Source organism: Thrips palmi, unplaced genomic scaffold (genome assembly GCF_012932325.1).
Source record: "Thrips palmi isolate BJ-2018 unplaced genomic scaffold, TpBJ-2018v1 HiC_scaffold_2, whole genome shotgun sequence".
In the NCBI taxonomy this organism is placed as follows: domain Eukaryota; kingdom Metazoa; phylum Arthropoda; class Insecta; order Thysanoptera; family Thripidae; genus Thrips; species Thrips palmi.
The window spans coordinates 12,301,013-12,324,279 of NW_023144629.1; the positions used below are offsets into that span (position 1 = coordinate 12,301,013).

At 44.6% G+C, this 23,267-nt stretch overlaps 1 protein-coding gene across 2 annotated transcripts in view; it reads left to right on the forward strand.

The window, feature by feature from the left end:
* Positions 1 to 23,267, forward strand: part of LOC117647140 (glucose dehydrogenase [FAD, quinone]-like) — a 37,010-nt gene that overhangs the window by 11,624 nt on the left and 2,119 nt on the right. For both annotated transcript variants that reach the window (XM_034388692.1, XM_034388693.1), the window contains exons 4-9: positions 879 to 1,152; positions 2,479 to 2,616; positions 4,869 to 5,099; positions 6,121 to 6,354; positions 8,629 to 8,817; positions 9,618 to 9,932. In XM_034388692.1, the coding sequence (XP_034244583.1) occupies positions 879 to 1,152; positions 2,479 to 2,616; positions 4,869 to 5,099; positions 6,121 to 6,354; positions 8,629 to 8,817; positions 9,618 to 9,932 (1,381 nt within the window). The remainder of the gene's footprint in view (positions 1 to 878; positions 1,153 to 2,478; positions 2,617 to 4,868; positions 5,100 to 6,120; positions 6,355 to 8,628; positions 8,818 to 9,617; positions 9,933 to 23,267) is intronic.

The window sequence follows — 23,267 nt, forward strand, 5'->3', positions numbered from 1 at the left end:
TCATTTGGGACAAGCACGAGAGAAAGCGGAAAATCTTTCTACATGTACTATTGGTATCTTTGATCTTTCACCTTCAGGGTTAAGTGAATGAAATCACAAATATTTTGATTTTTAGCTGTATCAAATGATCAAACTGAGTGAAATTCGACTGCATTTAAGATAAGGTTCACTTTGAGGGAACGCTCAGATGAGATCTTTTGGATAGGACCCCTCGAAGTAGTTCTTTAAGAAACGAAAATGGTTGTACAAATTACTTGCATAAGTATTGAGCAAGTATCACTGTCAGAAATGTTGTCGTAAATAAGCGACAAAAACGTCGCTAATTTAGATAGCGACAGAAATCGTCCTGAAACTACTTCGTCGTAACTGAACGACTAAAAAAATCATTTCTCTATGACAATGTCGTAATCGCAATTACATATTTTGAAATCTGATATTCCCGAAAAGTAGATGAAAAGTTGGAATTTTGCTCGCTTATTTACGATTTGTGTCGTTCATTTACGATTCATTACACAAATTTACGAAAAGATTCGTAAATGTACGACCTTAATCATAACTGCACGACATATTCCATAGATAAATTACGATCGTTCGTAAATTTACGATTAAGTTGTAAATTTACGACTTAATTCGTTTCAAAACGGAACGTCTAGCTATCAAAATTAGCGATAAATGTGTCGTAAATTTACGACTCAAGTCGTATATTGACGACTTGAGTCGTAACAAAATATTTCTTTTAAAAACGACCTAACTGTTTTACAAAATGTCGTAAATTTACGATTATTTTTAACAGTGTAAGCAAAAAGTCACTACCGTGCTAAGGTAGTAGTAACCAATAACTGGCTTAATCAGCGTCATTTATTTAACCTGTCTTTCAGATACCTGACCGATGACTTTTTCTGGTGGAAATACACAACGCAGAAGAGTGGCTGGGATCCCGGCTCGCGGGCTAGCCGAGGCAAAGGGATGGGCGGATCGAGCGCAGTAAACGCCATGCACTTCACTCGGGGCAACAGAGAGGACTTCGAACACTTGAAGGCCTTGGGCAACACGGGATGGGGCTTCGAGGACGTGCTCAAATACTTCAAGAAGGCCGAAAACAATCACGACTTTCCCAAGGACACCACCTACCACGGCACAACAGGCCCGCAGGTACTTAGCACACTACGCGAGGTCAAGTGTTCTCTTCGCGATCTTTTTGCGGTCGGAGGACGTGCGAGACGTCAAAAATGATTATGAGATCTTTGCAAACCGTCACTTAAGACTAAAATAACAATTTTTTTAGACGTCTGAAGCAGCTATTGTGAGTGCGTCGAATGTCTCTAAACCACTGCAACTCAGGTCGTTGGTTCGCGCGGCGAAGACTTAACGATGGGACCTAAGGGGTTTAAACTTGGTGTGGATCATCAGAATAAATGTCATTCTGGTGTCAAGTGCACTGTTGGAAATTAGCTCCGAAATTTTATGGAGAAAAACCCTATAATCACGTTCATGGAGACTCCATTCATTTTCCATTTTTTTCGGTGAGATTTTCGCAGGGCTTATACAGATGTTCTTCGGAGCATTCCTTGGGTCCAGATAGGAGGTAAAATGCAAGTCTTTTCTCAGATATATTAAAGAGGACTTCGCTGGAGCATTTTTTGGTCTGAAATTGTCAAAGAAGGGACAATCTCAGTCGAGCTCATTTGACTTATATCCTGTAGCTTTCCCTTAATATTATGAAAACTGAGCTCAAGAAGTAGGGGTTCACCTTTCCCTCAAATTTTAACTGGTTGCAAACCCTTTCTTCGTGTTTTTGTGATAGTGAAGCGTGCATTTTTGTTCAAAATTCCGAACTTTTTCGGAGAAAGCCCAGAATTTGCATTAATGGAGAGCTCCATGCAGAAGTTTCGGAAAAACTCCATGATTTTTCCATTTTTTTTCGGAATTTTCGGACAGTGTGGGGAATATTTTTGAGAAATGATAGAACTTTAAACAACATGGCTAAAAACATGTTCAGGAAACACCATTTGTCTAGACCTGGTTTCTTTCAAAAAACTACAGTAAAAAACAAGTTTGATCGCTATTTTTTTTTATTCACACCAGAATTACAGGTGTCCTGTGCGTCTGTGAAATCTCGTTCAAATCAGCCCAAAACTGCGCTCTGTACCACGCTAACCGTGCTGTTCTTTTTTTTTCTTTTTTGCAGTAGTTTCGGAAACAAATGTCTCCACTCCATACATGTGATCTTGGTCCGAACCGAAAGTAAAATAAGTTCGCCTAATCAGTTTAACGTACCTTACTTCGTCTGCCCGGAAATAATTTTCGGAAACATTCAACTTTTTTAACCTTGCGAAGGTTACTACCCCATTGAGAGAGTGGTGGTGGATTACGCACGTTGAATAACATCCTGCTTTCCTGAGGAGTATTGCAGTGTTTCAAAGAGATTCGGCGACGCCGTGACCCCCGCACTGCCTCAACGCGGTATCTTTGTTCCAGGACGTGATGCTGGACAGGTTCAGGGACCCCAACACGGCGCTGCTGGTGCAGGCCTACGAAGAGATCGGCATGGCCAGGGTGGAGGACGTGAACGGAGCCAGCCAGCTGGGCACCTCCACCGTCGGCGGAGTGTCTTGGGTTTGTAACTGACAAAAGAAGGGGTCCCACACACTAAATGTTTAAGCAGAATTTCGTACGCGCAACTTGCACGATTCTGTGCACGTGCAATTTGAACAATATCATGTATAAAAATGCATAAGTTTGTGCAAACTCTAGCACAATTTAATGCACGACGGTTGCAAAATTGCACGGAAAAAAATACTTAGTCCAACCAAATTTTAGTTGGCCCAACCGATGCTTCGGTTGGTTTTGGCCCAACTAAGATGTTCCGTAACAGTAACGAAAATTTTGTTAGAAGAGCAGAAAAGTTTGTTGCCTCAACGAATCCATCGTTGCAGCAGCAAATTGGATCGTTGCAGTAGCCGACTCTTAATACGGTCGTGCCAAGCAAAGATTTCACTGCTGGAACGAACCTTACGTTGTCCTAACAAATTTTTCGCTCTTCGAACGCAATATCTTAGTTGGGCCAAAACCAACCGAAACTCGAACCGAAACATCGGTTGGAACAACTAATTTTTTTTTCCGTGTGTACATTAACATTTAAAGTGCTGGAGGGAGATCGTCCATATTGTGTATTCCCCCACCAGCGTCTTTTGCTCAAATACTTTTTGCCTATTTCGTTCAGGCACAAATCCGTAGCTAATATGATAGAAATGTACTTAAACATTTACTTTGCTACAGGTTTAAGTTGTAACTTCAGCTTTAGCCAGCTTTACACGGATGACATGCTCCACTCTACAAAGAATCGCTTCGTAATATGAAGAAAATAATTAGCCTTTTCAAATGTTCGAAGAAATGCTTCGTATTATGAGACAAAATCCCACGTAATACGAAGCATTTCTTTGTAATACAAAGTCTCCAACGCTTATATTTTTTTTTCGTAGTTGAGCGATTCCTTATCTAGGGAGCACAAGACTTTTTTTATGTCAGCGATCTGGTCCAACTTCGTTAGGGAGCTATGCAAGGAATCGTAAATTTCTTATCGTAGACCCACACTGCAAGAAATTCCCACAACAAAAGTACACAAACTACTGGCAAATTTTTTATCAGGAATTTATTGTACTTCAAAAGCACAACAATTGTTGTACAAAGTAATGGAACCGGCATGACGAGTGCTGTGCAGTCCAGGCCTCGTTGTGGTTTGTACAACTCTCGTTGTACTTTATACAATCCCTGTTGTACTTTTACTGTTCAGTTTTTTGTTGTATTATTCACAATTTTTCTTGCAGTGCACCTTAAACGGTGTAGCAGCTGCTACACCGTGTACCCCATTTAGGTGAGCGATTCTCACGTTTCGGGGTAGTTTCGTTTCTTCTGACTCCTGTGCCCAAACGAGCGCAGATATCGACATGGGGTTCGTTTCTGATGTTAGGGAGGGCCATTACCCACTAAACGCACACATTTCGAAAAGTTCACGTTCGTTGGATTGGGCTTCGTAGCGTTTGGAACACCCTAAATGTAACTTCCGTGATTGTCCAAAGAGAACATACTCGAACTTTCCGCCCCCAGTGTGGCGGTGTGGTTCGAAAATGCTGCCAACTGTCGATGGGGATTCGAAGCTTGGCATGTCTCGAGCTAATTTCAACCGAAGACCAATACGCCAGACTTCTTTCAAAGGTGCTTATGCTGCAACGAAAAATGTCCACCGTATATTCAATTTCACTACACAAATTTCGAAAAGGCAGCTCTGGACTTCTCCCCAAGCCAAACTTTTAACTTTCCATGACACAAGCCATCAAAGTGGAGTCCCTGGGATATAATTGCATGGGTCGCGGAAATCTAAGATGCTGTGCACGGTCTCAAAGGGGGCTAGAGCATTATAAAATGGCGTGTATCAACAATTACCTGTTACTTCCGTGGCACCCTTTACCCAATGTTGCAGCAGCACTAGGTGAAAAAAATTTCCGCTTAAATGTCGGGCTTAGAGTATCATTTGACCCTGGAACGTCTTTTAAGCCACAGCAAGCCCGACTCAGCCGATAAAGCCGATTTTCACACTTTGTAACTTCCGTGATAACGTAATTTCCGTGATCAAAACACCCACTAAAACGTATGGGAATACCTTATGACTCATGTTTTTAGGAAGGTAGTACAGGGTCTTTACTATAAATACCATAGCCATAACTCTAGTATCATTCAGGACCCCAATAATCAGAAAAACTTAATTGGATATTTCTCACTTTCGGCAAATCAGAGACGCCAAAACTACCCCGAAACGTGAGAATCGCTCAGGTGCCCCTGGGTCCGCTAATCTTTGTGTGCGGTCCCAGGCGCCAGGGGCAGTGCTCAACGGCGAGCGCCGCAGCTCCAACCGCGCGTACCTGGGCGCCGCGGTGCGCAAGCGCCCCAACCTGACGGTGCAGACGGGGGCCTTCGTGCGCCGGGTCGTCGTGTCGGGCGGCCGGGCCGTGGGCGTCGAGTACGACGGGCCCGCCGGCAGGAAGACCGTCACCGCCACCAAGGAGGTGGTCGTGTCCGGCGGGGCCTACAACTCGCCGCAGGTCGGTTGCATTCACACTGCCAATGTCTTACGGTGCACCAACACATTATGGTGGAAATTTTCTCCATAATACCAACGCAATTCGTCATATGTTATGAAGTCAGCTGCACCACCATAATATGGACTATTATCACCATAATGCGGAGAATCCTCCCTGTACAACATTTAGAGTGCACTGATATTTGCGAGGGGGTTCGCACTCCTAAAACCTCTGACCCGACTATTACGCTCTGCCTCAATACAAGATTTGGGAATTGAGCTAAAACAAAACCAAAAACACCCAATAGGTTAAAGTTAGAGAATTCCGGTTATTCCGCGTACTATTTCGCACGCTTAAAACCTTACGAAGTATTTTGAGCATACATACTTCAAACTAATTGACTTTGTTATGCGAAGAAGCAGTTCGTAAATTACGAAGTATTTTCTTTATAAGCTTATGTATGCACGCCCAAAATACTTTATTACAACAAGCTGCTTTTCTTTGAAGAGCCTAAAATAGTTCTTACTGATTTCAGAGTAAGCGTGCTAATCCAGAGTGACCCGACTATTAAATTACGCGAGTGCATACCCCCCCCCCCGCATATTTCTACACAGTCACTTCCTAAACACTTCCTAATACAAAGAAAATGAAGGCATTGTAAAATCTAGGAATGCTATGTCAAAATCCTTCGCAATACGTATTCATATAACGAAGCAGTTTTACAATGCCTTCATCTTCTTCGTAGATGTGACGCAAATGTTTCGAAGGCTTAATATGTCAAGTTTTAGCAGTGATAAAAAAGGCTGCTGTGAATCCTTGAATTTATCGCATCTTGTATGATGGCGTCTACTTGTGAATATGTGTGTACATGCCTAGTACACACGGCAAAAACAGTTTTACCTGTGATGGCGTTGAAGAACAGGTGAATCTTTTACTTCCACCGATCGGAACGATGGTTTCTGTCATCGCATGGATCAAGGCAAGGGGAAGGTGGTAGAGAATGATGACTGCCTTCACCGCACCTCGCTCTGTGACTTCCCAGATACTGATGTTGTCCGGCATCGGGCCCAAAGCCCACCTGCAAGACGTTGGCATCAAGCTCGTGCAGGACTTGCCCGGGGTCGGCCAGCGTCTTCACGACCACATGTTCGGCAGTGGCGGAGTCAAGTTTCTTCTCAGCAAGACTGCCAAATTGGGAACCGTGCAGCAATACGTCGACACCGTCAAGGAGTATGTGCAGAAGAGGACTGGCCCACTCAGCGCTACTGCCAATCCGGTTCGTGCTCATTCGTCTCGAGTTGTCTCGATTGACTATGACGTCGCAGGCCCATGACGCCTTCAGCCAATTTTTAATCTATTCTATGAGGCTGGCCTAAACGTCGTATTGACACGATTGCCATTAAGAAGGCCAGGTTTGTACCTGCCTCGCAACACTGTGGCAAGAAGCTACCGAAAAGTCTGTAAAAAGGTTCTGGTAATTCTCCGTAGGACCGCACAGTGTTCCCCGTAGAACTACTGTCTTCCAGGTCCTATGGAGAATACTGTAAGATCACTGAAAACGTAATGGTCGGACACATGGCCAAATAATGACCGGACAAAAAGTCGCGCGAAAAATTGGCGTGACACGAAATTTACGCGGATAAACGGCGTGACATGTGTCACGCGGAAACGGCGTGACATGTGAGTGGTCATCGGACAGAACAACCTATTTTCAATGGGCTTCCCATGTGACTTACGTCCTTATGCCCAACGGCCGCTGATGTGTCACGCGGAAACGGCGTGACATGTGTCACGCCGTCATTTGGCGTGAATGACAACGTGTTATACGAGACAAGTTATGCCAAAAAGCGGCTTGACACGAGATTCACACCAAACATTGGCGTGAATTTTTGAGTCACGCCGATTTTTGGCGTGACTTTTGTGTCATGCCGTTTATTGGCGTGACACTTAATTCACGCCCCTGCAGCGGCACGAAGTCACGCCGATAGATTTCCAATGATATCCTACGGATAATTTTGAAAAAAAAAAAAATACGATTTCAAGAAATCCTAGGAGTCACGAAGTCAATTTGATTATTGTGTAAGAGTGTGGAGAAAGAAAAGAAGTGGTGTTGTGAAGTTGTGGCTCAGGGGACTACCAATGGCAGTGGTACCAATGTGGTCGATGTGCCATCCGTCGAAATTTAAACTTGACAATAAATAGAAATCAAAATGCTGGTAAATTCAAAAAATTCCAATGCTAATGTATTCCGCAGTGTTCTGACAATGGAACATCTTTGAAGTCCATCATGATTAAAATGTTCTTAGCAGAAAGAAGTCAGTAAATTAATTTTCTCGGGTTGGCAACTATTTTCTCGGCGTCTGCGCCCTTGCGAAAATCGCGAAGCTGAAAGCGCCAGCAGTCGCGCATTAAAACTGCCCCTCCATTGTTGTGGACGTTGAATTGTTTGGCTTGTTTCAAAAGGCTACGGTTCTCTAGTCATGTTTTCTTCAATTCTGTGTAATAGTTCTCCCTTACAACGTATCAACACCACGACGGTTGGTTTGACAAACTTCATAAACTCGGGAGGGATGGTTTCGAAACGCGGGTGAGTCTTGTTCGAGGAACATGAGCACTGCAAGTCGCGAGGTGGAGCGAAGTGGTCCTAGTGCTAACTGAATCACAACAACAACACTGCGCATGTCCAAAAACACTCCAATCAAGAAGTATTATTGGATAGTTCTACCCGAAAAACTGCGTTCGAACCGGCACCAATTCTATTGTTGCATCTTGTCTACCTGCAGTCAAAGAAATTTTTCATTTCGAACGTTGCTTTTTCAGCTTTTGGAGTAAGCTGTACAGACCCAAAAAGAAGCTCCGCTATTGGTCCGCCCCGGCTCGGCTCCCCCCACTCCCTTTTTTTTCCTTTGACGAGTCGAGTTTTGCCATGGAAACGGCGATTTTGACAGCAAATTTCTCAAAATTGGCCACCAAATTTTTGACTAGATTTCAACATCAGAATCAGCGTTCAAAGTTCTACTAGTCTGCAAAATCTCATTAAAATCGTATAGAAAACTTCCGAAATGCATAAAGGGCCACACAAATCAAATCTCGAGCCGGCTGAGTCCTGGGTATACTATAAGGCTACTTCGTGCCTAAAAAAAACAGAATTTTTCGTACCTTTTTGCCACAGTGAAAGGGTAATGCATTCTTACAACCTGTGACCCGACTATTACGCTTCCCTACTCTACAAACATGCAACTGGAAATGTAAAGCCGCTAATTTCATATCATCCTCTCATCATCCTCTCTTCCTGAAGGCAAGACGGCCAGATTGCACGTTTGTAACACAAACCCGGACGCTCAACGGTTCAACGAAGATTGTTTCTAAAGCGAGTTTTTCACCTTGAAACTCCACCCCTCGTGTCAGCACAGGCCCCAGATCAACTAATGGAAATACTGTGCAGTATTTCACTTCATAACTTTGCTTGGGAATCATTGTGTTATAAAAGTTTCATTTTCTTACGTACGTGCCAGAATCCGCATGAGGGTAAACAAAAACTTCTGCGCAGGCCAATCTTTTTTACCGCTCCTCACACCAACCGAAGGGCGTGACACGACCAGACATCCAGATCTCAATTGGAGGAGGCAGGACGACTTCGAAACTACCTGCATCTTGCCCTGAGGGGGACCCGGCGGGCACCTTCTACAACCAGCTGGCCTTCAACCCCATCAACTTGCACCCGAAAAGCCGTGGCCAGGTGAGATGTCGGGTCTGAGGCCGCACTGGCGACTGCCCACTCACTGCAAATCCAAGCCTGATACAGCCTAGTGCGAACCGCTTTGTCTCAGGCTTACAAGTGAAAGCCACGTTCGTCCCACGCTTGCAAGTGTGAGACACCGACGCCCCACACTTGCAAGCGTGCGTACTATGGTTGTGTTTTTTTCATGTTTTTTAATCTTCGTGTTTCATGATGAGTTTCTATTGAGTTTAGAGTGAGGAAAGTCATTATTTAGTGGTGACGGACATTTTTTATTTGAAGAGTGTTTCGACAATGTGAAACAGAAAAGAGTGTTTCATTGTTGCAGATCCATGTTTTACGCTACTCAAATCAACTTTTACGCAACTCAAATCTAGACGATTCTATTTTATTTAGTAAGACCTTTATTGTGTTATGAAACGGAATGATTTTTTCAATTTTTAATCGTTATCGATTGGACAAAAAAAGGGAGTATTCTCCCTTAAAAGCAATAGGGGTTCTCCTTCGTCGGAACCCTAAAAAAAAAATATATTTTGCTCCCTTGATATGGATTACTTCTCTTTTGACTGCTGTTGTGAGTGGGTACTCGGATGAACACTTTAAATGTCGTATAATGAAATTTGACTTATGTTATTCGTATGTTACAGTGAATTCGGCTCTAGCATAATACAAAGCAATATTCCTTCGTAATACGAAGAAAAACCACCTACGTATAATGCTTGCGCCATTTTCTTTGTATCATGGGAAATTTCCTCGTGAGACACTTTGAGTGAAAGCTCCCTGCGCGAAACGCTTTGCAGATTCTCCTGAACAAAAAGGCACCGTACGGCCCTCCGCTCATCTTCGGCAACGTGTTCGGGGACGAGTCGGACCTGCTGCCCGTCATCGAGGCCTACCAGCTGGTGGCGCGGCTCAACGCCACCAAGGCTCTCCGCAGCAACGGCGTCCAGGTCAGCGTGAGCACGGCCAAGGCCTGCGCCTCGCTGCGCTTCAACAGCGACGCGTTCTGGCGGTGCCAGCTCAAAGGCAAGGGCAAGGCCAACCAGCACCCCACGTCCACCTGCAGCATGGGGCCGGACAGCGACCCCCTGGCTGTCGTCAACCCGCGCCTCCAGGTCAGTGCGGCGTCGGCGTCCCACAGTGGGCCGGGAGACCGGCCCCAAATTCTGGACGCGTTTTGAGCTCCAGAGTCGCTAAACGGGACTCGAACCGAACGTGTGAACCCACCAAGGGATCGCTCTCCGAATGGTATGGGAACACTGTAATTCAAAGAGGGAGACATCGGACCAATTTTCGGCCATACAAAATGTCTATCCCACTCGGAGAAATAATGAAGATTGTGGCTGTTAAACCTAATGCTACTCTCCACTGTTCATCCACTGAGGCTAAAAGCTACGAAAAATTCTGTAAACAGCTTGTGGTAATTCTCCGTAGCCCCCTTGTCAATATTCTCCGTAGGCTCTTACAGTATTTTCCGTAGGACCGCACAGTATTCTCTGTAGGACCTTACAGTATTCTCCGTAGGACTATACAGTCTTCCATGCCCTACGGAGAAGACTGTGCGGTCCTACGGAGAATACTGTACGGCCCTAAGGAGAATACTGTAAGAGCCTACAGAGAATATTAATAAGAGGGCTACGGAGAATCCTGCCAAAAAAGTAGCAGAATTTTCCGTACCTTTTTGCCACAGTGTCGGAAGAAGGTGCTTACCGTACCGTGGGATAAGTAGACACTGTGGCTCAAGGAACGGCGTTCACTGTACCCTGGGAGCCCGCAGCCACTGTACCTTGGGAACTGTTCAACTTTACAGACTCTGCGTTCGGTACAACTGTTAAATAAAGGCAACACTGGTAAAACTAAAGCGTAACTCTATGCTTGAGTCAAGCATAAAGTTACGCTTGAATACGTTACGCTTGAAATCAAGCATAGGCTAGAAATTCCCCCATGCATTTAGATAGGGAAAATCTTGGCGGATGAGCCTGCTACGCTTGATTTCAAGCGATTTCGAGCGTAAACTGATTACGCTTGAAAGCAGTGGGTAATACTACGCTTTAGTTTAGTGAAAATTTCAAAGTCGCGATAGGAACGATTTGATAACGGAAATGAATTCATCTGAACGAAATAAACAAAACATTACAAGCATTTTGTAGGCTCAGACTCGAAACTCTACGGAAATCGTGGTCAGAAGTCCAAAAAGTAGGATTTTTGAGTCCAAAATCCCACTTTGTTAGACTTCTGATGCCGATTGGTGTTGAATTTCGAGTCTGAGCCCGTAACATGCTTAACATTTTTTTTTTTCGCGGAGCGAGTTCGCGAGCGGCAGCGAGCGAACTCGGCGTAGCGCTACTCGCCAGCCTGCCAATCTGCGTGTCTGTTCGTGACGTAAGAAAAATGTCCCGGACAACAGCCTCAGGCCTAAAAAGATATGTCTGTTCGTGACGCTCCTAAATGTCCGGGACAACTGCAAAATGTCGCGGACAACAACCTCAGGCCTAAAAAGATATGTCTGTTCGTGACGCTCCTAAATGTCCGGGACAACTGCAAAATGTCGCGGACAACAACCTCAGGCCTAAAAAGAGATGTCTGTTCGTGACGCTCCTAAATGTCCGGGACAACTGCAAAATGTCCCGGACAACAACCTCAGGCCTAAAAAGAGATGTCTGTGACGCTCCTATATGTCCGGGACAACTGATGTTCGTAACGCTCTAAAATGTCCAGGACAACAGCAAAATGTCCCGGACAACAAACTCAGGCCCAAACAAAAATGTCTATATGTGACGATCCTAAATGTCCACGACAACAGCAAAATGTCCCGGACAACAGCGTCAGGCCTAAACAAAAAGTATCTTCCTCTGTTTATTTTTACTATATTCATTCGCGGAGCGAGTTCGCGAGCGGCAGCGAGCGAACTCAGCGTAGCGCTACTCGCCAGCCTGCCAATCTGCGTGTCTGTTCGTGACGTAAGAAAAATGTCCCGGACAACAGCCTCAGGCCTAAAAAGATATGTCTGTTCGTGACGCTCCTAAATGTCCGGGACAACTGCAAAATGTCCCGGACAACAACCTCAAGCCAAACGAAGATGTCTGTTCGTGACGCTCCTAAATGTCCGGGACAACTCCAAAATGTCCCGGACAACAACCTCAAGCCTAAAAAGAGATGTCTGTTCGTGACGCTCCTATATGTCCGGGACAACTGATGTTCGTAACGCTCTAAAATGTCCACGACAACAGCAAAATGTCCCGGACAACAGCGTCAGGCCTAAACAAAAGGTATCTTCCTCTGTTTATTTTTACTATATTCATATGCGTATACATAGTCGAAGCTCTATAGTCCAAGCATTATAGTCCAAGCAATATAGCTCTATCGTCCAAGCTCTATCGTCCAAGCTCTATCGTCCAAGCTCTATCGTCCAAGCTCTATCGTCCAAGCTCTATCGTCCAAGCTCTATCGTCCAAGCTCTATCGTCCAAGCTCTATCGTCCTAGCTCTATCGTCCTACACTGGTAAAACTAAAGCGTAACACTATGTTTGAGTCAAGCATAGAGTTGCGCTTGAAAACGTTACGCTTGAAATCAAGCATACTCTGGAAATTTCCCCATGCATTTAGGTAGGGGGAATCTTGGCGAATGAGCCTGTTACGCTTGATTTCAAGCGTAAACAGATTACGCTTGAAAACAGAGGGTAATACTACGCTTTACTTTTACCAGTGTAGCTCTATCGTCCTAGCTCTATCGCCCAAGCTCTATCGCCCAAGCTCTATCGTCCAAGCTCTATCGTCCTAGCTCTATCGTCCAAGCTCTATCGTCCAAGCTCTATCGTCCAAGCTCTATCGTCCAAGCTCTATCGTCCAAGCTCTATCGTCCAAGCTCTATCGTCCTAGCTCTATCGTCCAAGCTCTATCGCCCAAGCTCTATCGTCCAAGCTCTATCGTCCAAGCTCTATCGTCCAAGCTCTATCGTCCAAGCTCTATCGTCCTAGCTCTATCGTCCTAGCTCTATCGTCCTAGCTCTATCGTCCTAGCTCTATCGTCCTAGCTCTATCGTCCAAGCTCTATCGTCCAAGCTCTATCGTCCAAGCTCTATCGTCCAAGCTCTATCGTCCAAGCTCTATCGTCCAAGCTCTATCGTCCAAGCTCTATCGTCCAAGCTCTATCGTCCAAGCTCTATCGTCCAAGCTCCATAGTCGAAGCTCCACAGTCGAAGCTCCAAAGTCGAAGCTCCATAGTCGAAGCTCCATAGTCGAAGCTCCATAGTCGAAGCTCCATAGTCGAAGCTCCATAGTCGAAGCTCCATAGTCGAAGCTCCATAGTCGAAGCTCCATAGTCGAAGCTCCATAGTCCAAGCTCCATAGTCCAAGCTCCATAGTCCAAGCTCCATAGTCCAAGCTCCATAGTCCAAGCCCCTACCCGCCATAGTCCAAGCTCCATAGTCCAAGCTCCATAGTCCAAGCTCCATAGTCCAAGCTCCATAGTCCAAGCTCCATAGTCCAAGCTCCATTCAAGCTCCATACGCTCCATAGTCCAAGCTCCATAGTCCAAGCTCCATAGTCCAAGCTCCATAGTCCAAGCTCCATAGTCCAAGCTCCATAGTCCAAGCTCCATAGTCCAAGCTCCATAGTCCAAGCTCCATAGTCCAAGCTCCATAGTCCAAGCTCCATAGTCCAAGCTCCATAGTCCAAGCTCCATAGTCCAAGCCCCAAAGTCCAAGCTCCATAGTCCAAGCTCCATAGTCCAAGCTCCATAGTCCAAGCTCCATAGTCCAAGCCCATAGTCCAAGCCCATAGTCCAAGCTCCATAGTCCAAGCTCCATAGTCCAAGCTCCATAGTCCAAGCTCCATAGTCCAAGCTCCATAGTCCAAGCTCCATAGTCCAAGCTCCATAGACCAAGCTCCATAGTCCAAGCTCCATAGTCCAAGCTCCATAGTCCAAGCTCCATAGTCCAAGCTCCATAGTCCAAGCTCCATAGTCCAAGCTCCATAGTCCAAGCTCCATAGTCCAAGCTCCATAGTCCAAGCTCCATAGTCCAAGCTCCATAGTCCAAGCTCCATAGTCCAAGCTCCATAGTCCAAGCTCCATAGTCCAAGCTCCATAGTCCAAGCTCCATAGTCCAAGCTCCATAGTCCATATTCTATAGTCCAAGCTCAATAGTCCAAGCTCCATAGTCGTACGCTAAGCTTCATAGGCCATTTAATTTGAGAATAAAATCTGTCGCGAGTAGGGTATGATCTTTCGCGAGTAGAGTAAGATCTGCCACGAGCCCGTTAGGTTAGGTTAGCATTGGTTGGACCATTTAGTTTGAGAATAAGATCGGTCGAGAGTAAGGGAGGGTGGGGCACCTAGTGACACTTTTTGGATTTTGGCACTCACTTCGATACTGTGCGAGAAATGAATCTACTTACACCTCAGAAGGTTGCTTTGATCCTTCCTTGTTCGAAATAACATGTTGTGGCGTTTTGACAACACCTATTTCTATTATTTACATAGCTTCCCGCAGACCTCTGCACTTGTCACTTGGTGCCCCAGCCCGGGGCACCTAGTGACAGGACATGTACCTCACATTACCAGCATAGAGCGACGCTCAAGCTAATTGAAAACTATCCGTTTTGGACTCTTTAAGCTTTTTAAATATCAAACCATTCTGAACGGCGCCATTTTCCCCAAGAAACTGCATTTTACTAAATTGCCAATCAAATTCAATGTTCTACGACATTGTCGTTAAAAGTAGTCTCATTTATGTTTCGTTGTGTGACAATCGGTGACAATTTACTTCGCGGTTGCCAAATCGATGTTTTGAAACGTTGAAATCGTTGAAATACGGTAAATAGAGTGTGTCTGTCACTACCTGCCCCGGGGGCTCATTTTCGTTCAAAATTTGATATTAAGGAAATGAAATCACATGTTTGAGCTGGTTCAGCGAAAACAACTTACTAAAGGTCCTTATTATTGATTAAAAGTGCCAGAACGATCGGCAGTGCCGTTTACTGGAAGAATGGCGAGAAAACATTTTGTTAAAAAGTCGTAAAATCTGTGATTTTGGGTTATTATTTTCTTGCTTTTATTCTAGGGGCTAAAATATTTTGTTCAAAGTATCACTTTCACTTGAACATGATTCCACAGCACAAGACCTTTAGATTAGCCACCTCAAGGTGTCTGAAAGTGCCATAGGGTGGCCAGGGCACCCCTGTGTCACTAGGTGCCCCTGTCACTAGGTGCCCCACCCTCCCTTAGGGAAAGATCTGTCACGAGTAGAGTAAGATCTGTCACGAGCCCGTTAGGTTAGGATTGGTTGGAACATTTAGTTTTAGATTATTAAATAGCCTTCCGTCGATTCAAGGAAAAATCAACGATTGCCGAATCACAATCCTTCGTGCAAAAGCATACTTCCTGGCTATCACCCCCCAAAAAGAAAAGAGGCTCATTTTCAAAATAAACACATCCAAATTTACTACTGATGAAAAAGGAATTTCCAACTCCAGCAGAATCCAGCTCAGCATCGAGGCCGAAGGCCTTCCCCTGGCTAGTAAATTACGGTTGGGTAAGTTAAGTAAGTTAGGTTAGGTAACCTTTAGGTTACGTTATTTTAAGGTTACATTAGTTTTAAGTTACGTTAAAGTTACGTTCCTTTTAGGTTACGTTCAAGTTAGGTTACATAGCGAGCGAACGAGCGACGCGAATGGAAAAAACCACACCACGAACACACGCCTAAGATACGTTCGCCCGCGCGCCCGCTGCCGTGCAGCTGTCTAGTATGCGTATACATAGTCGAAGCTCTATAGTCCAAGCATTATAGTCCAAGCTCCATAGTCCAAGCTCCATAGTCCAAGCTCCATAGTCCATATTCTGTAGTCCAAGCTCAATAGTCCAAGCTCCATAGTCGTACGCCAAGCTTCATAGGCCATTTAATTTAAAAAATAAAATCTGTCGCGAGTAGGGTATCATCTTTCGCGAGTAGAGTAAGATCTGTCACGAGCCCGTTAGGTTAGGTTAGGATTGGTTGGACCATTTAGTTTGAGAATAAGATCGGTCGAGAGTAGGGAAAGATCTGTCACGAGCCCGTTAGGTTAGGTTAGGATTGGTTGGACCATTTAGTTTGAGAATAAGATCTGTCGAGAGTAGGGTAAGATCTGTCGCGAGTAGAGTGAGATCTGTCACGTGCCCGTTAGGTTAGGCTAGGATTGGTTGGAACATTTAGTTTGAGAATAAGATCGGTCGAGAGTAGGGAAAGATCTGTCACGAGTAGAGAAAGATCTGTTACGAGCCCGTTAGGTTAGGATTGGTTGGACCATTTAGTTTGAGAATAAGATCTGTCGAGAGTAGGTTAAGATCTGTCACGAGTAGAGTAAGATCTGTCAGGAGCCCGTTAGGTTAGGTTAGGATTGGTTGGAACATTTAGTTTTAGATTATTAAATAGCCTTCCGTCGATTCAAGGAAAAACCAACCAGGGCCGAAACACAATCCTTCGTGCAAAAGCATACTTCCTGGCTATCACCCCCCCAAAAGAAAAGAGGCTCATTTTCAAATTAAACACATCCAAATTTACTACTGATGAAAAAGGAATTTCCATCTCCAGCAAAATCCAGCTCAGCATCGAGGCCGAAGGCCTTCCCCTGGCTAGTAAATTACGGTTGGGTAAGTTAAGTGAGTTAGGTTAGGTAACCTTTAGGTTAGGTTATTTTTAGGTTACATTAGTTTTAAGTTACGTTAAAGTTACGTTCCTTTTAGGTTAAGTTCAAGTTAGGTTACATAGCGAGCGAACGAGCGACGCGAATGGAAGAAACCACGAACACACGCCGAAGATACGTTCGTCCGCGCGCCCGCTGCCTTGCAGCTGTCTAGTTAGTCTTGTTGAGATGCATTCATTTCTGTAATCGAATCGTTCCTATCGCATGGAATTTTGCCTTTATTTTACAACTGAACCGAACGCCGAACGCAGAGTCTGAACAGTTCCCAAGGTACAGTGGCTGCGGGCTCCCAGGATACAGTGAACGCCGCCGTTCCTTGAGCCACAGTGTCTACTGTAAGGGAAGGTGGGGTACCATGTGACACGGCCACCATGTGACTTTGGCTTTTTCTCCCAAACGGCTTGCTATCCAACAGCGGTAAGAAGACTCAAAGGAAGGTATTATGAAGGAGAATCGACGTGCATTAGGTCGTGACTCTCCTTCGAAAAGGACGGGAATGGTAGCGATCAGAATTGGAAATAGTCTTAAAATAACTCATTGGAAACTTTTTGGCCCGTCCCGTTTATTTTTTGTAAAAAAATGACGGAGGGACGGGCATATAGTATGACTCGCTTCGCTCGCTGGGGGGCTTCGCCCCCCAGACCCCCCGTGCGTGCCTTCGGCCCGCTGAGTGGGGTCTGGCTAGCGGCAGTAGGACTTGGCCGCCAGTTTATCGGGTGGTGTACGCCGCCGCAATCAACTCAGAAGCTGTCTTGTACACAATTCCCCGTGAGGAGTGAGTACTTTGAAAAGGGGTGACATCGAGGCAATACGTCGTAAGTCGGGCTCCCCTGGCATCGTTGTCCTGGCCGCGCAGTCAGCAGCTGATGTGGAATCACTTTGCCGTGTTCAGGAACAGCATTGCCTGTCATCTATCTAGTCTGAATCGCACTGCTCAACAATTACAGCGAGGAGCAGTGATGGCAAGCGGGGTATAGCAGGGAACGCGGGGGGGATAGCAGCTATTCATTCATAAGCAACAGAGTACAAAGTACACTTAGCCGTCGGACCTAAAGAGAAGATTTCTTTTATGGAATGTTTATCTTGACAAAAGTACTAATGCACGCCTCTCAAGTTAAGCTATGTATAAAAACGGAAAATAGACCCTGACTGTCACAAGAAGTGCCCAACAGTCTCAAATTCTACCCTAAAAGTTGCCTTTAAAAAATGGGCACGCCTAAAAAATAGGGAACCTAACAAATCATTGGAACTATTGGTCCCGAAAGCAATACAAGCGAGAATGCATCTTTGCCACCATCAAGAGGGACTTTGTGTTTTGATTATGCTGAACTTAACTGTTCCAAAATGGTTTGTTTTCTTGTAAGTTTGAATCCCTGGAAAGTAGGCAACCACGATGAGATACAGTTACCAGGACCGTATCTCTACTCTAACCGAAAAGTCGTAAAATCGGAGATGTTTGCTGTCCTTGATGGGAAGCAGCCTGTGCGTAGAGAACCTACCCTTGTAGTCACCATGTACTGAAAGTGAACGCCCCGGCAATGTATGCAACCAGGGGCAGTCGGAATTTTGAGAACTGGTGGTCAAAGCGGCAAAAGTAAAAGAAAGAAAATTCGACGACCTTGTAAAAAAGGGGATCACAGTGTGTTTGTCTGACCATCCTGGAAAGAAGTTTGGAACATCAAGTGAGCGCCCCTGCAAAATAGGCATCTTGTGGAAGCGTAATCTTGAGAACCGTTGCGCCTAGAGACAGAAGTAATCCACCCAGAATCATTCCTTACCAAACACAAGAGTCACATTGAAGTTTTCTGTACGCTCCGGAAAGAAGTCTTGTGACAAATTGAGTGCCCCTGCCAAGTAGGCAACCAGTGAAGGAAATTGAAAAATTTAGAGAACTGACAGTTCTTGAGACGACAGTCGAAAAATCAAAACTATTTTTAAGCAAAGGTTAAGTTATTGGACCCGCTGCAAAGAGGTCTCGTATGAGAAGTGAGAGCCCCCGCGAGGTAGGCAACCAGGGGGAGTCGAAATCTCAAGAACCGTTCATCCTACAGAAAAAGTAATAAATGCAAAAATGTTCCTCGCGAAAAATAAGGGGTAGCGTACGCTTTGATGAGGTATCTTGGAAGTCGTCTTGTACTCCAAACCAGCCACGGAAAGAAAAAGTAGCGAAAATTCTGCCGCTTTTTAGGGAGAAAAAGCTGAAAGCTCGAGAACGGCGGGTCGCATCGAGACGGGACCAAGTTCAGCAGATAGAAAATTAAATTCGAGGGGCAGCGTACGCTTTGATGACCCATCTAAGACGCGTCCTTCTAGGTGAAAGTGCGATCGGCGAGTCCCGGCTGCCGGCCGGACGGCGTGGCATTTTCCCCCACCCACTCACTGCAGGCCTTATGGGAAATGAGTTTTCCGCGTTTAGCGGGCAAAAGGTTGAGAAAAAGTAAATTCTAGTATTTTTTTGCTTCCCAATTGTTGAAATGACGAATCGTTTGACTCTTAAACGAAGAAAATCGATCGGGCAGTTTTCGCTGTGGTTAAAAGTTGTATGTCACTCAATCACTCAGTCGTGCGGAGGGGAGTATTTTTTTGGGATGCATGCTGTGCGTCCGTTCGTTCGTTCGTTCGTTCGTCCGTTCGTTCGTTCGTCCGAGGACTTCCCGTGGTCCGATCTTGACCAAATTTGGTATGCAGCCTCCTTGGGTGACCCTAAGAACCGCCCGGTGGCAGCAAATCCGATCCGAGCCCCGGGGGCGCTGCTGCAGGTGCATCATGGTCTACATGGGGTCGAGGAGGATCTCGGCAACGGATGCAGCTAGGAGGGCATGTAGGGGTATTTTTGGAATCGGGGCGACGAGAGAAAACCAATGGTGCCAGTTTCGAGCAAATCGGAGAAGTTCGGACCCGGGTTCAAATCCCAGCGGGGTATTTTTGGAGCATTCTTTTTTTTTCGAGTTTTTGCATTGTTTCCGATGTTTTTGAGGGTGCTGATGACGAAAACGACATTTATTTTAACCCCAGACTCAGATTTAATTCCCGTCAGGGTCAAACATAGGAGAAATTCGTACGTTTCTGAATGTACGGGACGGGCCAAAGTTGCCGATGTATATCGCTACTTTTCCTGTTATTCTATTTCCCGCCGCGTCCGCTTTTTACCTTTAAAATACATTTTAAGGACATATGCTCTGCAAGATGTTCTTCTTTGATTTTTTTAGCGCAAAATAAGCTTTGGCTCGATTCTCTACGGCATAAACTTTGAGCGTTATTGCTGTTTCCCCTAAAACTGTTGTTCTGGGCACCATGTGACACTACTGTCATTCGCTATGGGATTCCACGATTCACTCAGTTGAATGTGTTCAGCCCATGACATTTGTACACTAATAACTAAAACCTTCATTGCTCGGGAACCAAAGATGATAAATTGATAAACTCAACGGAAATAAAAAGCTGGAAGACTTCTTCATTCATTCTTTGCGTATAGATACGCTGAATAGGATTCAAACCCTGACAAAAGGCCACTGTCACGTGGTGCACTAAGGCTGTCACATAGTGTACTACGTGGGGTACGAAGTGACACTTTGACTTGGCCCATTCAACTCGGGATAACTCAGCAACCAAAACAGATAAATTAGAAATCTCAACAGAAGTTTTAAGGTGAAGAATCATTTTGTTCACCTGACTACTTATGGATGTAATGTGATTGGTATTATTGGGTTGACGGGCACTTAACAAAAACCGTCACATGGTACCCCACCTTCCCTTATCCCAGGGTACGGTAGGTACCTTCTTTCGATGAACAGTCGAGAGTGGCATTAGGTTTAACAGCCACAACCTTCATTTTTTCTCCCAGTGCCGAATAAAAGGTCGTACACGAATTTATCTCCCAAAAGATGGTCGTACACAAATGTGACATCAGCTAGATTCACTGTTAAAAAAATTCTTAAATTTAATACAAAATGACATCTTAATTTTAATAACCTTTTGAAAGGATATGAAAACTCTTAAAGGTTTGTGAAGTTTAAGAAAATTTCTTACATTTACCAAAACATTTCTGACAAGTTATGAAAATATTGGTAACTTTCAGAAACTTTATTAAAATTGAAAAACAGGTTCATAAAATTTAAGATTGTTTGCCAAATGCCATTATTTGTTTCTTAAAATTCAAAATTACTATAACTTTTCATATTTGATTCTCATCCTGCCAGTTAAAATTGTGATCATTGGACGCTTCACTACCAGTGTACGTAAAGAACAAATTTGGATGATCTTGGTCATGTGAAGTCGTGTTTGGAGGCCCTGGGATGAGCGCTTCCGCTGCCTAGTGAAGTCTCCGCCGAGAGGCTTGGAGTCATCCACATCCTAGAGCCCGCCTCGCAGAGCTCACTCGTGGCGCAGTTGGTAGCGTCGCGGTGCGGTAATCCGGAATTCCGGGTTCGAGACCGAGTTTCAACCACGCTTCCAAGCAACTTCGGCAGTGAAATCGACTACTACCATACAATGAGTATCTCATTACGTACATAAGGCGTTAAATTTTTCCCTACTCTGTGTTAAATTCTTCTTAAATGCAAAAACAACTTTTAAGAAACAGATTATTACTTTTCATATTTGGTTCTTACTTTTAAGAAGAAAAAGTTTATTACTTTTACTACCAAAAAGTCTTTGTAAACTGCTTCATAAAAAAGTTTCTTAAAATTAAGATGGATTTTTTTAACAGTGTTGGCCCTTGTTTTCCTGGGGAAGTATCACCCTTTTGTTTCGTGGTACGTTTGTGTACGACCTTTTATCCGGTGATATATTTGATCCAGGAAGCGGAAGAAGGCGATAACTCAATTTTGGCCATTTTTCAGGAGAAACTAAAAACTGTTAGCAGGGAAAACTAAAACAAAACAAATGAATGTTGCAGATGTTATTAATTTCAAAAAGCATTAGTAAAATTTTGAAAAAAAAAATCAAAAGTGTAAGATCACTCCGTAGAGGATTTCTGCGACAGAGTCAGCTCACCTTATATTTCCTAAACAAAGAGGAATTTGGAGACAAGTCAAGTGGAACAATTAGTGTGCATAAAGTGTATGTTACTCTGGTGTATTTTTTGGACTTAGCTCTTTTTTCCAAATTCAAATTTAAAATTATGGGGGGGTTAAGTTGCGTTGATTCTTTTTACACTAGATCCATAAAAACACAAGTTGAGATATATCCTTTTGCCAATTTGTCAAACGGACTCATGTAGACTAAGGTTGAGTTATCTCCATTTTCCAATGAAATTTAGACTATAAAAGGGGTTAAGTTGAGTTATACCTCTTTTCCATGTGGATTTTCTCCTAAACTGCTTGGAATTCAGTCAAATAATTTGGTGTAATGATGTAAACCTTTCTAAGGCACAATAATAAAATAAAAACTCAATTTGGGGATAAGTCAAGTTATTCCCTTCTTCCGCTTCCTGGATCATTAGTGTACGACCATTTTTTCGGTGATGCATACAAGGTAGGTTTACGCCAGACCGCGTCTTGTCGTAACAGGCTTCGCGATGTCTCGCGGCCTGATACTCCAATCCACGCCTGGCGTACCTACCTTGGCCTGCGGCGCTAGCCTGCCTTCGGCAGGCAATGGCTTGTCCACCGTCCGTTAGTTCTTACTTGTTGCATGCTAGAGCCCCCAGACCCCCCTTCATTCTAGAGTTGCTTCATCTACAGATAACACGATCTTGACCCTTGAAACTTTTTAACTTCTTGAGGCTGGAGGGCACCGCCCCCCAGACCCCCCTTTCTTCAAGACAGAAGTGATCTACCTGCAGAAAACTCGATTTTTCGCCGTTTTTTAGGTGTTTTTCGGCTGTAAAAACTGAACCAGTTGAGCTAGGGTAGTGAAATTTCGCGTGTGCCGAGCCAAGAACATACCTAATAAGCCTGCAAAATCTCAGCTAGATCGGCCGAGCCGTTCAGGAGGAGTAGTGTACACACACAGACAGACACACAGACAGAAAAAATTTTTCAACGTCACTGGAGTAACAGGCTTCGCTATCGCTCAGCCAATTAGTATCACCCTTTTTTCGGTGAGAAAGTTACGTCTCACCCCTCAGAGAGTGAGATGTATCACTATTTTATTTTCAGTGAACGATTCACGCCGCTTCAGGGGCGTAGATCGGGGTCCGGCCCACTCACCCAGACGTTATTCACCCAAAACCCAACTGACCCAAAGTCAATACACCCACGGCCAATTCACCCTCTAAAATTCACCCGAGGTCCATATACCCTTTCTCGATCTCACCCACGCCAAAATAAGTCAAAGACCGTCCTGCCCGCGAAATTACTTCTCACACTTTTCGGCAATGAAGTGCAAGCAACGAGCGACACGTAAAAAAGAATTTGTTGTGGCAACAAAAATGTAGTTGATAGGCGTAGTATCTATTTGTGTCAGGACAAACATTTCGTTCTGACAACGAACGAGATCGTCAGGAGTTCTAAATATCTAAAATAAAATGTTTGTACGCCTGACGAATTATTTGTCGTGATATAATCATTCTCTAATACAGGGTGAGTTTTCTCAATGTGTCAATAATTTGTAGGTAGTTTGGGCACCCCAAGGCTATCATTTTCTACCAATGAACTAGTGGGCGCAAACGCCTAGGTACGGAGATAATTAGTGTTTAGTAATTGGCCTTCGCGCCTGCGAGGTAGGCACCCGCTGCCACTGATGTTCGCAGGACCTCACGTGGGGGTGTCGCGGGTCTAGGAGGGGTGCTTCGAGTCTCGTAGGGGTGCGGCGGACCTTGCAAATGTC